The sequence below is a fragment of the Salmo salar genome, chromosome ssa14 (genome assembly GCF_905237065.1).
Source record: "Salmo salar chromosome ssa14, Ssal_v3.1, whole genome shotgun sequence".
Classification (NCBI taxonomy): Eukaryota; Metazoa; Chordata; class Actinopteri; order Salmoniformes; family Salmonidae; genus Salmo; species Salmo salar.
In genome coordinates, this window is record NC_059455.1 from 47288985 (window position 1) to 47306750 (window position 17766).

Below are 17766 nucleotides of genomic sequence, written 5' to 3' on the forward strand. Positions count from 1 at the left end.
ATAGAAGTCATTCCAAAATGTAGGTTTAAAATAGCAAATGAAATGTAACCATACTCTCTATAAGTTACATAGCATCAATTATAATATTTAGGTCTATACAGCATTTACAAAGTCATCAACAGCTATTGTTTCAATTCAACCCAGGGTTCAACTAAAATGAGACAATACATATAGGCCTAAGATTTTAAGCTTTTAGTTGATTATAAAGTTAATCATTAATACTTTGGATTCACGTCAACATCTCAACCAAAAATCTAAGTGAAAGAATAGGAATAAATCAAAAACTTTATTGAAAGTGCATTTAATGTTTTATTAGATTCAATTTAATTTTTAAATTAGATTTTTGGTTGAGCTTGAGAGGGGAATCCAGCACATCAATTATAAATTTGGAGATAAACTGGATATTGAATTTTGTTTGGTTTTTAACGCAACTAAATATCAACATTTGAAGGAGATGTACCTTCTGATTGGATAGTTTTATCTGTGCCACTGACTTAGTCTGGATTTAATTACACTTTGTCTTCAAATTAATAATTGATATGTCGGATTCACGTCTCCATCTCAACAAAAAATCTAAGTTAAAGATTAGGACTTAATCAAATGAAATAAAACTTTGAAGGCATTTTAAAGTTTGATTTGATTAAGTCCTAATCTTTAACTTTGATTTTTGGTTGAGATGGAGACGTGAATCCGACATATCAATTATTAATTTGTAGACAAATTGGAATTAAATCCAGACTAAGCCAGTGGCACAAAAGATTAATCTCCTTTTTATGTTAATATTTGGTTGTGTTGACAACTAAACACTTTTGCAATACAGAAAATAGCCTATTAACTTGCCGACAAGTTAACAAATGATATGTTGGATTCAGGGCTCCAAATAAACCAGACATGAAAGTTAAAGAATAGGGTTGAATCAGATCAAATCATTCAAATAAATTGTATTTGTCACATGCGCCGTATACAACAGGTGTAGACTTTACCATGAAATGCTTACTGACAAGCCCATAACCAACAATGCAGAGTTAAAATGTATGAAAATTGGCAAATGAAAATAGAAAATAGTAACAAAATAAATAACAATAACGAGGCTATATACAGGAGGCGTACCTGTACCAAGTTGATGTGGAAGGGGTAAAACATACAAGTAGGTAGGGGTAAAAGTGACTAGGCAATCAGAATAGATAATTAACACAGTCGCAGCAGTGTATGTGGAAAGTGTGAAAGTCTGTATGTTTATGTGTTTGTGTGTGGCGGCAATATGAGTGTGTGTGAGCCTATGTAGTGTGTGTGTGTGTGTGTGTCTGTGTGTATGTGTGTGTTGGAGTGTCAGTGTACGTACAATATGTGTGAGTGTCTGGTTAGAGTCCAGAGATAGTACATAGAGTCAGTGTAATAAAAAGGGTCAATGCAGTTGTCCGGGTAGTCATTTGATGAACCGTTCAGCAGTCTTATGGCATGGGGGTAGAAACTGTTCATGTGCCTTTTGGTCCTAGACTTGGCGCTCCGGCACCGCTTGCCATGCGGTAGCAGAGAGAACAGTCTATGACTTGGGTCACTGGAGTATTTGACCATTTTTGGGGGCCTTCCTCTGACACCACCTATTATAGAGGTCCTGAATGTTAGGGACTAACGCCATGCGATCGAGGGCGGTGCAGATGTCATACCAACTGGTTATGCAGCCAGTCAAGATGCTCTCGATGGTGTAGCTGTAGAACTTTTTGAGGATCTGAGGGCCCCATGCCAAATCTGTTCATCCTCCTGAGGGGGAACAGGTTCTGTCCTGCCCTCTTCACGACTGTCTTGGTGTGTGTGGACCATGTTAACTCCTTAGTGATGTGGACACAGACGAACTTGAAGCTCTCGACCCGGTCCACTACAGCCCCATTGATGTGGATGGGTGGCGTGCCGGGCCCTCCGTTTCCTGTCATCCGCCATCAGTTCCTTTGTCTTGCTGACGTTGAAGGAGAGGTTGTTGTCCTAAGCTAAGCCAGTGACTCAGATGAAACTATTGAAGCATTAGATATCTTTTAAATGTTGATACAATATTTGGTTGCGTTGTTAACCAAACACAATTCAATATTACTATACAGTAAATAGCATAAAGTTACGGCTATCTTAGAAACTAGTTATGTGTAGCTCAGTTGGTAGAGCATGGTGCTTGTCATGCCAGCATAGTGGGGACCACCCATATGTAAAATGTATGCATGCACGACTGTAAGTCGCTTTGGATATAAAAGCGTCTGCTAAGTGGCAGATATAATTTTTATATTATTGTAGGCATAACACTATTTCTTCAACCTTAAAATGAGTAACATGTTGAGGTTAGCCTACCGTAACCTAACTATGAATGTCTTATAGAATCATAGAAAGCGTGCATGTTCAACATAGCATCCAAAAGTTGCAGGTCTGTGAAGATCTTCACAATTACTATAATAATCTGCACAGAATCTCGAACAGCATTGATCACTTGCATCATGTACTTTAATGTAATCTCAACTACAATCCAGGTCATTAGGTTCTGCTATTTGATGAAGCACAGTGATAAAACATGAATCTGTTTTTAAAATATAAACAAAATACCTGACATTGTTTTTCCATTGGAATTTGGTTGTGTTTTTAGATGGTTGAAAGCATCGTGATAACACATTGGGATTTCAACTAACTTCTAGCTGTCTTTTCGAGTCAGTGAATAAAGGTTCAAATATCATTGATCAACGTTTCAAACAAATATTACCTACATTTCCACATTGAAATGATGTGGGAATTTGCCCAGCGGGAAGAGATTGAAACAGGTATTTGAGCAATTCTTATAACAGCTTCTTTTCGTGTTTGGCATTAATCAATCGCAAACCCTTGACTTTTACCAAAAGATTGTCCATCTCTTTTCAGGGAATACTTTCAGCTTTAGACACTCCACAGTGTCCACTGATTCACAGCAGTGGGCCAAAAGACAGACGGTGAATTAGGGATGATACGCTGCATGGGCCTAACCAAGCACTCATTCCCGATGGCCCAAACACAAAGTCTTCCTTGTTGATGGGCTAAGCACTGATGATAATCATGGCCTTCAAATGGCAAAGTGTCAACAAAATCAAGGTTCTGAGAACAAAATCAATCAACAACACAAAAAAAAGAGGTATGAAATGGGATAGAAAATTGATTTCGCAACGCATTCTAAGCTAGAATTTCTCACACAATGTTTTAACATTTCTTAAAAGTGTAGAGTATCGCTACTAACATCCCTATGCTTACTAATATCAATATCCCCACTAATATCAATATCCCTACTAATATCAATATCCCTACTAATATCAATATCCCTACTAATATCAATATCCCTACTAATATCAATATCCCTACTAATATCAATATCCCCACTAATATCAATATCCCCACTAATATCAATATCCCTACTAATATCAATATCCCCACTAATATCAATATTCCTACTAATATCAATATCCCTACTAATATCAATATCCCTACTAATATCAATATCCCTACTAATATCAATATCCCTACTAATATCAATATCCCTACTAATATCAATATCCCCACTAATATCAATATTCCTACTAATATCAATATCCCTACTAATATCAATATCCCTACTAATATCAATATCCCACTAACATCAATATCCCTACTAATATCAATATCCCCACAAATATCAATATCCCTACTAATATCAATATCCCCACAAATATCAATATCCCCACAAATATCAATATCCCTACTAATATCAATATCCCTACTAATATCAATATCCCCACTAATATCAATATCCCCACAAATATCAATATCCCTACTAATATCCCTACTAATATCAATATCCCTACTAATATCAATATCCCTACTAATATCAATATCCCCACTAATATCAATATCCCCACTAATATCAATATCCCCACTAATATCAATATCCATACTAATATCAATATCCTTACTAATATCAATATCCCTACTAATATCAATATCCCTACTAATATCAATATCCCTACTAATATCAATATCCTTACTAATATCAATATCCCTACTAATATCAATATCCCCACTAATATCAATATTCCTACTAATATCAATATCCCTACTAATATCAATATCCCTACTAATATCAATATCCCTACTAATATCAATATCCCCACTAATATCAATATCCCTACAAATATCAATATCCTTACTAATATCAATATCCCTACTAATATCAATATCCCTACTAATATCAATATCCCCACTAATATCAATATCCCTACTAATATCAATATCCCTACTAACATCAATATCCCTACTAATATCAATATCCCAACTAATATCAATATCCCTACTAATATCAATATCCCCACAAATATCAATATCCCCACTAATATCAATATCCCTACTAATATCAATATCCCCACAAATATCAATATCCCCACTAATATCAATATCCCCACTAATATCAATATCCCCACAAATATCAATATCCCTACTAATATCCCTACTAACATCAATATCCCCACTAATATCAATATTCCTACTAATATCAATATCCCCACTAATATCAATATCCCTACTAATATCAATATCCTTACTAATATCAATATCCCTACTAATATCAATATCCCCACTAATATCAATATTCCTACTAATATCAATATCCCCACTAATATCAATATCCCCACTAATATCAATATCCCCACTAATATCAATATCCCCACTAATATCAATATCCCCACTAATATCAATATCCCTACTAATATCAATATCCCTACTAATATCAATATCCCCACTAATATCAATATCCCCACTAATATCAATATCCCCACTAATATCAATATCCCCACTAATATCAATATCCCCACTAATATCAATATCCCTACTAATATCAATATCCCTACTAATATCAATATCCCTACTAATATCAATATCCCTACTAATATCAATATCCCTACTAATATCAATATCCCTACTAATATCAATATCCCTACTAATATCCCTACTAATATCAATATCCCTACTAATATCAATATCCCTACTAATATCAATATCCCCACTAATATCAATATCCCCACTAATATCAATATCCCCACTAATATCAATATCCCTACTAATATCAATATCCCTACTAATATCAATATCCCTACTAATATCAATATCAATAATATCCCTATTAATATATACAGTTCTACCAGTTCTACCAGTTCTATCAGTTCTATCAGTTCTACCAGTTCTATCAGTTCTATCAGTTCTGTTAGTTCTATCAGTTCTACCAGTTCTATCAGTTCTATCAGTTCTATCAGTTCTACCAGTTCTATCAGTTCTATCAGTTCTGTTAGTTCTATCAGTTCTATCAGTTCTATCAGTTCAATCAGTTCTATCAGTTCTATCAGTTCTGTCAGTTCTATCAGTTCAATCAGTTCTATCAGTTCTATCAGTTCTATCAGTTCAATCAGTTCTATCAGTTCTGTTAGTTCTATCAGTTCTATCAGTTCTATCAGTTCTATCAGTTCTGTCAGTTCTATCAGTTCTATCAGTTCAATCAGTTCTATCAGTTCTATCAGTTCTGTCAGTTCTATCAGTTCTATCAGTTCTATCAGTTCTATCAGTTCTATCAGTTCAATCAGTTCTATCAGTTCTATCAGTTCTATCAGTTCTATCAGTTCTATCAGTTCTACCAGTTCTATCAGTTCTGTCAGTTCTATCAGTTCTGTCAGTTCTATCAGTTCTATCAGTTCTGTTAGTTTTATCAGTTCAATCAGTTTTATCAGTTTTATCAGTTATATTCGTTCTATTAGTTCTATATGTTCTACCAGTTCTATCAGTTCTATTAGTTCTATAAGTTCAATCAGTTCTATCAAACCCTACGGTTCTACCAGTTCTATCAGTTCTACCAGTTCTATCAGTTCTATCAGTTCTGTCAGCTCTACCAGTTCTACCAGTTCTACCAGTTCTGTCAGTTCTATCAAACCCATCAGTTCTATCAGTTCTATCAGTTCTATCAGTTCTGTCAGTTCAGTCAGTTCTATGAATTCTATCAGTACATCAAAACCTACAGTTCTGTCAAACCCTACAGTTCTATAAGTTCTGTCAGTTCTAGTAAAAACTCCACAGTTCTATCAGTTCTATAAGATATGTCATGTCTGTCAGTTCCACCAGTTCTATTAAACCCTACAGTTCTATCAGTTCTATCAGTTCTATCAGTTCTATCAGTTCTATCAGTTCTATCAGTTCTATCAGTTCTATCAAACCCTACCGTTCTATCAGTTCTATCAGTTCTATCAGTTCTATCAGTTCTATCAGTTCTATCAGTTCTATCAGTTCTATCAGTTCTATCAAACCCTACCGTTCTATCAGTTCTATCAGTTCTATCAGTTCTGTCAGTTCTATCAGTTCTATCAGTTCTATCAGTTCTATCAGTTCTATCAGTTCTATCAGTTCTATCAAACCCTACAGTTCTATCAGTTCTATCAGTTCTATCAAACCCTACCGTTCTATCAGTTCTGTCTGTTCTGCCAGTTTATCAGTTCTGTAAGTTCTGTTTGTTCTATCAGTTATACCAGTTCTCTCAGTTCTGTTAGTTCTATCAGTTCTATCAGTTCTGTTAGTTCTATCAGTTCTATCAGTTCTATAAGTTCTATCAGTTCTATCAGTTCTATCAGTTCTGTTAGTTCTATCAGTTCTATCAGTTCTATCAGTTCTATCAGTTCTGTTAGTTCTATCAGTTCTGTCAGTTCTATCAGTTCTATCAGTTCTATCAGTTCTATCAGTTCTATAAGTTCTATCAGTTCTATTAGTTCTATCAGTTCTGTTAGTTCTATCAGTTCTATCAGTTCTGTCAGTTCTATTAGTTCTATCAGTTCTATCAGTTCTATCAGTTCTGTTAGTTCTATCAGTTCTATCAGTTCTGTCAGTTCTATTAGTTCTATCAGTTCTATCAGTTCTATCAGTTCTGTTAGTTCTATCAGTTCTATCAGTTCTATCAGTTCTGTTAGTTCTATCAGTTCTATCAGTTCTGTTAGTTCTATCAGTTCTATCAGTTCTATCAGTTCTATCAGTTCTATCAGTTCTATCAGTTCTGTCAGTTCTATTAGTTCTATCAGTTCTATCAGTTCTATCAGTTCTGTTAGTTCTATCAGTTCTATCAGTTCTGTTAGTTCTATCAGTTCTATCAGTTCTATCAGTTCTGTTAGTTCTATCAGTTCTATCAGTTCTATCAGTTCTATCAGTTCTGTTAGTTCTATCAGTTCTATCAGTTCTATCAGTTCTGTTAGTTCTATCAGTTCTATCAGTTCTATCAGTTCTATCAGTTCTATCAGTTCTATCAGTTCTGTTAGTTCTATCAGTTCTATCAGTTCTATCAGTTCTGTTAGTTCTATCAGTTCTATCAGTTCTATAAGTTCTGTTAGTTCTATTAGTTCTGTTAGTTCTATTAGTTCTATCAGTTCTGTTAGTTCTATCAGTTCTGTTAGTTCTATTAGTTCCGTTAGTTCTATTAGTTCTATCAGTTCTGTTAGTTCTATCAGTTCTGTTAGTTCTATTAGTTCCGTTAGTTCTATTAGTTCTATCAGTTCTATCAGTTCTATCAGTTCTGTTAGTTCTATCAGTTCTATCAGTTCTGTTAGTTCTGTTAGTTCTATTAGTTCTATCAGTTCTATCAGTTCTGTTAGTTCTATTAGTTCTATCAGTTCTGTTAGTTCTATTAGTTCTGTTAGTTCTGTTAGTTCTATCAGTTCTGTTAGTTCTATCAGTTCAGTCAGTTCTGTTAGTTCTGTTAGTTCTATTAGTTCTATAAGTTCTATCAAACACTACATTTCTGTCAGACATTAATCCCAAGATGGCGTAGCAGTTCAGACGTCCTTTGTCTTCCTCTTGTCGTGTCCCGTGTATATATATATTTACATATTTTCTTCGCATATCTTTAAAAAAAATGTTTCTAAAAACTCAACCTCAAAACACTCTCCTGCAACCCGCCTCACCAATTTAAAAAATAAAAGTATTATTTACCTAAAATCTGAAATCCACAACAGAAGCTAGCCAAAGGTTACCCAGTTCACTGGCTAATGTTGTAGTTCAGCTAGCCACGGTTAGCGGTCCTCAGCTATCCATTAGCTCGAAAAGCTATCACCAATTTTTGTACAGCGCGAATCAGACCAGAGCTTACCGGACCTATTCTCTCTCCATATCCACGGATTTCTACCGCAGGCTCTGGATATTTACACCTGGATCTTGCAGCTAGCTACCTGCTACCTGATTGACTATTGGCAACGTTGGTCCCGGAGTTAACATAAATTATTCCGGAGCTAGCCAGCTGAAGAGTTTCATCAGCCACTCCTGGGCTATTCCGGAGCTAGCCAGCTGAAGAGTTCCATCAGCCTCTCCTGGGCTACAATCACCTATCCGGACCCGTTTTACTGCCGATGCGGAGCCCCATCGGGCCTTCACGACTGGACTACTGATGTTATCTGCCCGAGGGAGTTATCCAACTGGCCCGTCCGTCGCGACGTAACCCGAATGCCCATCTGCGGCCCGCTAATCGTTAGCTGTCTTATCGGCTGCTATCTGAATAGGTCTATCGGACAATTTTCTTGGGCCACTATAACTAACTATTTTGCCAATTGGACTGGTCCCCCCTACCACACGGAACCCCACTAATCTACAGACGGAATCGCACGAGGTGGCTAAAAACAGACAGTTTTTAGTTCTGTTAGTTCTGTTAGTTCTATTAGTTCTATTAGTTCTATAAGTTCTGTCAGTTCTATCAGTTCTGTTAGTTCCGTTAGTTCTATTAGTTCTATCAGTTCTATAAGTTCTATCAGTTCTGTTAGTTCTATTAGTTCTATCAGTTCAATCAGTTCTGTCAGTTCTATTAGTTCTATCAGTTCTATCAGTTCTATCAGTTCTGTTAGTTCTATTAGTTCTATCAGTTCAATCAGTTCTGTTAGTTCTATTAGTTCTATCAGTTCAATCAGTTCTGTTAGTTCTGTTAGTTCTGTTAGTTCTATTAGTTCTATAAGTTCTATCAGTTCTGTCAGTTTTATCAGTTCTGTTCATTCTATTAGTTCTATTAGTTCTATCAGTTCTATTAGTTCTATCAGTTCTATCAAACCCTACGGTTCTATCAGTTTTGTCAGTTCTGTCAGTTCTATCAGTTCTACCAGTTCTACCAGTTCTGTCAGTTCTATCAAACCCATCAGTTCTGTCAGTTCTATCAGTTCTGTTAGTTCCGTTAGTTCTATTAGTTCTATCAGTTCTATAAGTTCTATCAGTTCTATCAGTTCTGTTAGTTCTATTAGTTCTATAAGTTCTATCAGTTCTGTTAGTTCTATTAGTTCTATCAGTTCAATCAGTTCTGTTAGTTCTATCAGTTCTGTTAGTTCTATTAGTTCTGTTAGTTCTATTAGTTCTATAAGTTCTATCAGTTTTGTCAGTTTTATCAGTTCTGTTCATTCTATTAGTTCTATTAGTTCGATCAGTTCTATTAGTTCTATCAGTTCTATCAAACCCTACGGTTCTATCAGTTCTATCAGTTCTATCAGTTTTGTCAGTTCTGTCAGTTCTATCAGTTCTACCAGTTCTACCAGTTCTGTCAGTTCTATCAAACCCATCAGTTCTACCAGTTCTATCAGTTCTATCAAACCCTACGGTTCTATCAGTTCTATCAGTTCTATCAGTTTTGTCAGTTCTGTCAGTTCTATCAGTTCTACCAGTTCTACCAGTTCTGTCAGTTCTATCAAACCCATCAGTTCTACCAGTTCTATCAGTTCTATCAAACCCTACGGTTCTATCAGTTCTATCAGTTCTACCAGTTCTACCAGTTCTGTCAGTTCTATCAAACCCATCAGTTCTACCAGTTCTATCAGTTCTTTCAAACCCTACAGTTCAATCAGTTCTATCAGTTCTATCAGTTTTGTCAGTTCTGTCAGTTCTACCAGTTCTACCAGTTCTATCAGTTCTGTCAGCTCTACCAGTTCTACCAGTTCAATCAGTTCTGTCAGCTCTACCAGTTCTACCAGTTCTACCAGTTCTACCAGTTCTGTCAGTTCTATCAAACCCATCAGTTCTATCAGTTCTATCAGTTCTATCAGTTCTGTCAGTTCAGTCAGTTCTATGAATTCTATCAGTACATCAAAACCTACAGTTCTGTCAAACCCTACAGTTCTATAAGTTCTGTCAGTTCTAGTAAAAACTCCACAGTTCTATCAGTTCTATAAGATATGTCAGGTCTGTCAGTTCCACCAGTTCTATTAAACCCTACAGTTCTATCAGTTCTATCAGTTCTGTCAGTTCTGTCATTTCTTTCAAACCCTGCAGTTCTTTCAGATCTATCAATTCTATCAGTACATCAAACACTACAGTTCAATCAGTTCTGTCAGTTCTGTCAGTTCTATCAGTTCTATCAGTTCTATCAAACCCTAAAGTTCTATCAGTTCTATCAAACCCTACATTTCTATCAGTTCTGTCACTTCCATCATTTCTATCAGTTCGATTTGATCTACAGTGAGGGAAAAAAGTATTTGATCCCCTGCTGATTTAGTACGTTTGCCCACTGACAAAGAAATGATCAGTCTATAATTTTAATGGTAGGTTTATTTGAACAGTGAGAGACAGAATAACAAAAAAAAAATCCAGAAAAACGCATGTCAAAAATGTTATAAATTGATTTGCATTTTAATGAGGGAAATAAGTATTTGACCCCCTCTCAATCAGAAAGATTTCTGGCTCCCAGGTGTCTTTTATACAGGTAACGAGCTGAGATTAGGAGCACACTCTTAAAGGGAGTGCTCCTAATCTCAGTTTGTTACCTGTATAAAAGACACCTGTCCACAGAAGCAATCAATCAATCAGATTCCAAACTCTCCACCATGGCCAAGACCAAAGAGCTCTCCAAGGATGTCAGGGACAATATTGTAGACCTACACAAGGCTGGAATGGGCTACAAGACTGTAGGGTTTGATAGAACTGATGGAACTGATGGAACTGATCGAACTGAAGGAACTGATAGAACTATAGGGTTTGATAGAACTGATAGAACTGTAGTTTTGATGTACTGATTGAACTGATAGAACTGAAAGAACTGATAGAACTGTAGGGTTTGATGTACTGACAGAACGGACAGAACTGATAGAACTGTAGGGTTTGATAGAACTGACAGAACTGATAGAACTGTAGTTTTGATGTACTGATTGAACTGATAGAACTGAAAGAACTGATAGAACTGACATAACTGATAGAACTGACAGAACTGATAGAACTGATAGAACTGACATAACTGATAGAACTGACAGAACTGATAGAACTGACAGAACTGATAGAACTGATAGAACTGATAGAACTGATAGAACTGATAGAACTGACAGAACTGATAGAACTAACAGAACTGATAGAACTGATAGAACTGATAGAACTGATAGAACTGATAGAACTGATAGAACTGGTAGAACTGATTGAACTGTAGGGTTTGATGTACTGACAGAACGGACAGAACTGATAGAACTGTAGGGTTTGATAGAACTGACAGAACTGATAGAACTGTAGTTTTGATGTACTGATTGAACTGATAGAACTGAAAGAACTGATAGAACTGATAGAACTGACATAACTGATAGAACTGACAGAACTGATAGAACTGATAGAACTGATAGAACTGATAGAACTGGTAGAACTGGTAGAACTGTAGTTTTGATGTACTGATAGAACTGATAGAACTGATTGAACTGTAGGGTTTGATGTACTGACAGAATGGACAGAACTGATAGAACTGTAGGGTTTGATAGAACTGACAGAACTGATAGAACTGTAGTTTTGATGTACTGATAGAACTGATAGAACTGACAGAACTGATAGAACTGTAGGGTTTGATAGAACTGATAGAACTGACAGAACTGATAGAACTGTAGGGTTTGATAGAACTGATAGAACTGATAAAACTGTAGTTTTGATGTACTGATTGAACTGACAGAAATGATAAAACTGACTGGCTTGATATACTTATACAGTGAAGGAAAAAAGTATTTGATCCCCTGCTGATTTTGTACATTTGCCCACTGACAAAGAAATCATCAGTCTATAATTTTAATGGTAGGTTTCTTTGAACAGTGAGAGACAGAATAACAACAAAAAAATCCAGAAAAACGCATGTCAAAAATGTTATAAATTGATTTGCATTTTAAGATAGATCTTAACAGACAGAAGGTTTTCCACTAGACTTAGCACTCACATCTTTAGCCATGAAGTGCTTTGAAATGCTTGTCATGGCTCACATCAACACCTTCATCCCAGAAACCCTAGACCCACTCCAATCAGCATACCGCCCCAACAGATCCACAGATGAAGCAAACTCTATTGCACTCTACCCTGTCCTTTCACACCTCGATGAAATGAACACCTATGTGAGAATGCTGTTCATTGACTACAGCTCAGTGTTCAACACCATAGTGCCCTCAAAGTTCATCAGTAAGCTAAGGACCCTGGGACTAAACACCTCCCTTTGCAACTGGATCCTGGACTTCCTGACGGGTCGCCCTCCAGTTGGTAAGGAGAGGCAACAACACATCTGCCACGCTGAACCTCAACACGGGTGCCCCTCAGGGGTGTGTGCTTAATCCCCTCTTGTGCTCCCTGTTCACCCATGACTGCATGGTCAAGCATGACTCCAACACCATCATTAAGTTTGCCGATGACACAACGGTGGTGGGCCTGATCAACAACAACGATGAGACAGCCTATAGGGATGAGGTCAGAGACCTGGCAGTGTGGTGCCCGGACATCACTCTCCCTCAATGTGATCAAGACAAAGGAGATAATTGTGGACTACAGGAAAAGGAGGGCCAAGCATGTCCCATTCTCATCAACAGGGCTGTAGCGGAGCAGGTTGAAAGTTTCAAGTTCCTTGGTGTCCACATCACCAACAAACTTTCATGGTCCAAACACACCAGTTGTGAAGTTGGCATGACAATGCCTATTCCCCCTTGGCTTAGGTCCTCAGATCCTTAAAAAGTTATACAGCTGCACCATCGAGAGCATCCTGACTGGTTTAATCACCGCCTGGTATGTGAACTGCTCGGCCTCCAACCACAAGGCGCTACAGAGGGTAGTGCGTTCGGCCGACCTTCCTGCCATCCAGGACCTCTACACCAGGCAGTGTTAGAGGAAAGCCCTAAAATTTGCCAAAGACTCCAGCCACCCTAGTCGCGCTGCAAGCGGTACCAGAGCGCCAGGTCTAGATCCAAAAGGCTTCTTAACAGCTTCTAATCCCAAGCCATAAGACTCCTGAACATCTAATCAACCGGAATTTTTGCATTGACCCCCCCCCCCCCTTTTTTTACTTTGCTGCTACTCACTATTTATTATCTATGCATAATCACTTTACCACTACCTACATGTACATATTACCTCAATTACCTCAACTAATCTGTAGCCCCACACATTGACTCGATACCGGTAGCCCCTGTATATAGATAGATTCGTTACTGTTATTTTATTGTCACTTTTTTTTTTTTTACTTTCCTTTATTTAGTAAATATTTTCTTAACTCTTATTTTTCTTAAAACTGCATTGTTGGTTAAGGGCTTGTAAATAAGCATTTCACGGAAAAGTCACATGTGACAAATAACTTTTGATTTGATTGCCTTTCCAGAAGAGTGGAGGGTGTTATAGCAGCCAATGGGGCTCCATATTAATGCCCATGATTTTGGAATGAGATGATCGACAAGCAGGTGTCCACATACTTTTGGTCATGTAGAGTATGTCTATATCTAAAGTATATGATAGTGTAGATGTATTCTTGTCCATACTTCATCCCTTTTATCCTGACAGCTCTAGTCCCCTAGCAACAGAGAGCCTCCTTTCATCTTAGGTTTTTACATGGAGGGTCACGTACAGCTATATATCTGCATATGTTGGGTCCTGATTTTTACATGAAGGGTCACGTACAACTATATATCTGCATATGTTCAGTAAGGTCCTGAATATGAAAAATGTAAAATCTAATACCCCGTCTGTCACTAGGAGATGTATTGCTATTGTGACTGAAGACGATGACTTGATGACAGATGAGTGCTATTAAACTAGAATTAAATTCTGCACTTTCAGCAAATTTGTCTTCAAGGACCGTACGGTTAATATCCTAGCAGGAAATATGAGCCGTTGCGTTAGTTGCTGCATTGGGGGGAAACGCACGGAACGCCCCATGTTGTTCGCTATAGGTTACATCTCAACTGGCATCCTATTCCCTACACAGTGCACTACAATGGCTCATAGGGCTCTGGTCAAAAGTAGGAATAGGGTTCCATTTTGGATGCAGGAAAAACAGTCTTCTCTTATGAGAGAATAACAAATAACTCAAATCGAAGACAAAAAAAACAAAAAAAAACGATTAAACTTCCACACCTGTGGGGAGTAATATTATTCTATTATTATGTAATACTACCAGGGTGCCATATGCAATATCATTGCATTCTGTTCTTTCTCCAAACCAGTATGTCATATTGTTTTTTTTGCTATGGAGCATATGGAGACTGGGTCTGGGGTTTTATCCATTCAGTGCAGATGCGTCCAAGGGGTTGTCTGTTTTTAATAACGCCCTGTCAATCTGAGAGAGAAGGACAGCTGCTCTCACGTTGCAGAGTGTCTCCTAACTGGAGGAGCGCAGCGTAGGGGGAAATCAAGCCACTTCCCCTTAGACGACACATACATGGGTATGAAGGCACACGTGAGAGTACGTGCACACACCCTGAATGCACATACAGGTACACACGTGCACACACACACTTAATTTACTCACACACACACACATGCACACACAAACATTCACTTAAATTGCTCAAACACACATAACATGCATACACACACACACACACACACACACACACACACACACACACACACACACACACACACACACACTCACTTAATTTACTCACACACACACACACACACAGACACACACACACACACACACACACATAACATGCACACACATTTATACTGATCGTATCCCTTAGTGTTGGTCTGGCTAGAATACTTTATCCCTCGGCTGATTATAGCACCTTACTCATCAGTGTTGAGTTTGAGTTGAGTTTATTTTTATTTTTACAGGGACAGTGCACATTAATCAAGGTTTCAGTAAAAGTGCCGGTTTTAGCACGCTGGCTAATTTTCAACCGCAGTCCCTGGGCAGGCTATTTTTTTACACTGAGGGATAAGGTTCTATAATCAGCCCAACACTGATGGATAAGGTGCTATAATCAGCCCTTATTCCTCAGCTATAATCAGTGTTGAGCTGATTATAGCACCTTATCCCTCAGTGTTGGGCTGATTATAGCACCTTATCCCTCAGTGTTGGGCTGATTATAGTACCTTATCCCTCAGTGTTGAGCTGATTATAACACTTTATCCCTCAGTGTTGAGCTGATTATAACACCTTATCCCTCAGTGTTGAGCTGATTATTGTACCTTACCCCTCAGTGCTGGATATAACACCATATCCTTCAGTGTTGAGCTGATTATAGTACCTTATCCCTCAGTGTTGGGCTGATTATAGCACCTTATCCCTCAGTGCTCGATATAACACCTTATCCCTCAGTGTTGGACTGATTATAGTACCTTATCCCTCAGTGTTGGGCTGATTATAGTACCTTATCCCTCAGTGTTGGGCTGGCTATATCACCTTATCCCCCAGTGTCGGACTGGCTATATCACCTTATCCCTCAGTGTTGGGCTGGATATAGCACATTATCCCGCTGGCTATAACTCAGTGTTGGGCTGGATATAGCACATTATCCCTCAGTGTTGGGATGATTATAGCACCTTATCCCTCTTCTAGCTTCCCTAGAGTTAGCTTTCCTGGTGTTAGCCTGGGGTTAGCCTGCATTAGATATATTAAGGAAATGAGCCCCCTGGCCTAGACCTGGGAACTGACAGATCAGACAGAAATCTCCTCCAAGATTGACGAAAAGCCCACATGCCTCATATATCATTATTTTATTCTTGATTAGATTCTGTTGAACAAGTTAAACTTTTTCCACAATTGGTTTTAGATATATAGAGACGTAGTCTACTCACAGATGTTAGCAGTTCCTCTGGGGATGGGCAGGTAGGACCCGACGCTCCAGGGTCGTCCGTGGTAGTGTCTCTTACAGCGGCCGCAGTCTGGTCCTGTTGTGTTGTGTTCACACTCACACCCCAGCTTCCCCTTGTCCTTGTCAAACACACAGCTGTTGGAGTGTAGGTTACACTTACATCTGAGGAGGGAAAACACACAATCATATTTATTTCACCTTTATTCATAGCCAGATAAGTCATTGAACACAAATTATCTTCTATAAGAGTGGCATTCAGGATGCACTTCGATCTGAGAAGGAAAACACCATGCAACAGACAGAATGTAAATACATGTTATTATTTGTACCAAAGGCTGTGGGTTGGTTCTTCAAGCCGGATTGCAGTGCTTACTCCTGGATAACATTAATATGAACTATTTTATTGACTTGAATCAAATGTGACTGACTGGGAAGCTAACGCAAGTCTTCAAGTCTAAGACTATGTTTAATCATCATGCCGACGTGTTTCACCAAATCACCTCCTCCATACAAGGATATTTCACTGTGCCCTTGCTGTGGAGTGTTGCCTCTTCTATAATTTAATAGTGGGTATACTAGGCCTACATGGAATTCCCACTCCGGTACTTGACTTAGATCAGACTAAGAGGGAAGAGAGAGCGGAAAACGTATCGTTATTCTTAAAACGAGAGCTAATTTGGCTAACCCTCTGTGGAGGGAACAGCATTTAAAAACAAGAGCTAATTTGGCTAACCTTCCGTGAAGGGAACAGCATTTAAAACAATACCTAATTTGGCTAACCCTTCGAGGAGGGAACAGCATTTAAAACAACACCAAATTTGGCTAACCCTTCGAGGAGGGAACAGCATTTAAAACAACACCTAATTTGGCTAACCCTCCGTGAAGTGAACACCACCTTAAATAAAGTCAGGATTCAAAGGCATCCCAAATGGCACCCTAATCCCTACATAGTGCCCTATAGGGAATAGGGTGCCATTTGGGACACAGTCAATAGCGTTCTCTTTGTTGAGGACTAAACAGAGAGCTGATTGAGAGTTAACAAGAAGACGACAAATGAACCAAGGCTTTCTTCAAAGTTACTCAAACCTTTTTGGTTCCATGTTGAACTCTTTTTGGTTCCTGGTAGAACTATTTTTGGTTACAGGTAGAACTCTTTTTGGTTCCATGTAGAACTCTTTTTGGTTCCAGGTAGAACTCTTCTGTGTTCCATGTAGAACCAAAAGTGTTCTACCTGAAACCAAACAGGGTTCCTATGGGGACAGCCGAATAAAACTTTTGGTTAACACTCTCTCCCTCTCTCTCTCTCTCTCTCTCTCACCCTCTCGCTATCTCCCCTCTTTCCTTTTCTCTCCTCTATACATACACCTCAATTGGGCTCCCCATGGTAACCTTCCCCTTAATTAAAAAGCAGCCAAAACAGGATCACACGCACACACACACACACACACACACACACACACACACACACACACACACACACACACACACACACACACACACACACACACAACGCACAGACACAAACTCACAGACACACACCTGTGTGTGTGTGTGTGTGTGTGTGTGTGTGTGTGTGTGTGTGTGTGTGTGTGTGTGTGTGTGTGTGTGTGTGTGTGTGTGTGTGTCCTTGTCACAAGAGGTATGTCCCTCTGCTCTATTGAGTAGGGCAGACCTTGAACTGGCATCGTTAATAATGCTTTCCATT

At 38.3% G+C, this 17766-nt stretch overlaps 1 protein-coding gene across 1 annotated transcript in view; it reads right to left on the reverse strand.

Moving 5' to 3' along the window:
- The window catches only part of LOC106569815 (netrin-G1), an 82666-nt gene that overhangs the window by 21379 nt on the left and 43521 nt on the right, over window positions 1-17766 (reverse strand). The window contains exon 2 of the mRNA XM_014141450.2: window positions 16045-16223. Within this exon, the coding sequence (XP_013996925.2) occupies window positions 16045-16223 (179 nt within the window). The remainder of the gene's footprint in view (window positions 1-16044; window positions 16224-17766) is intronic.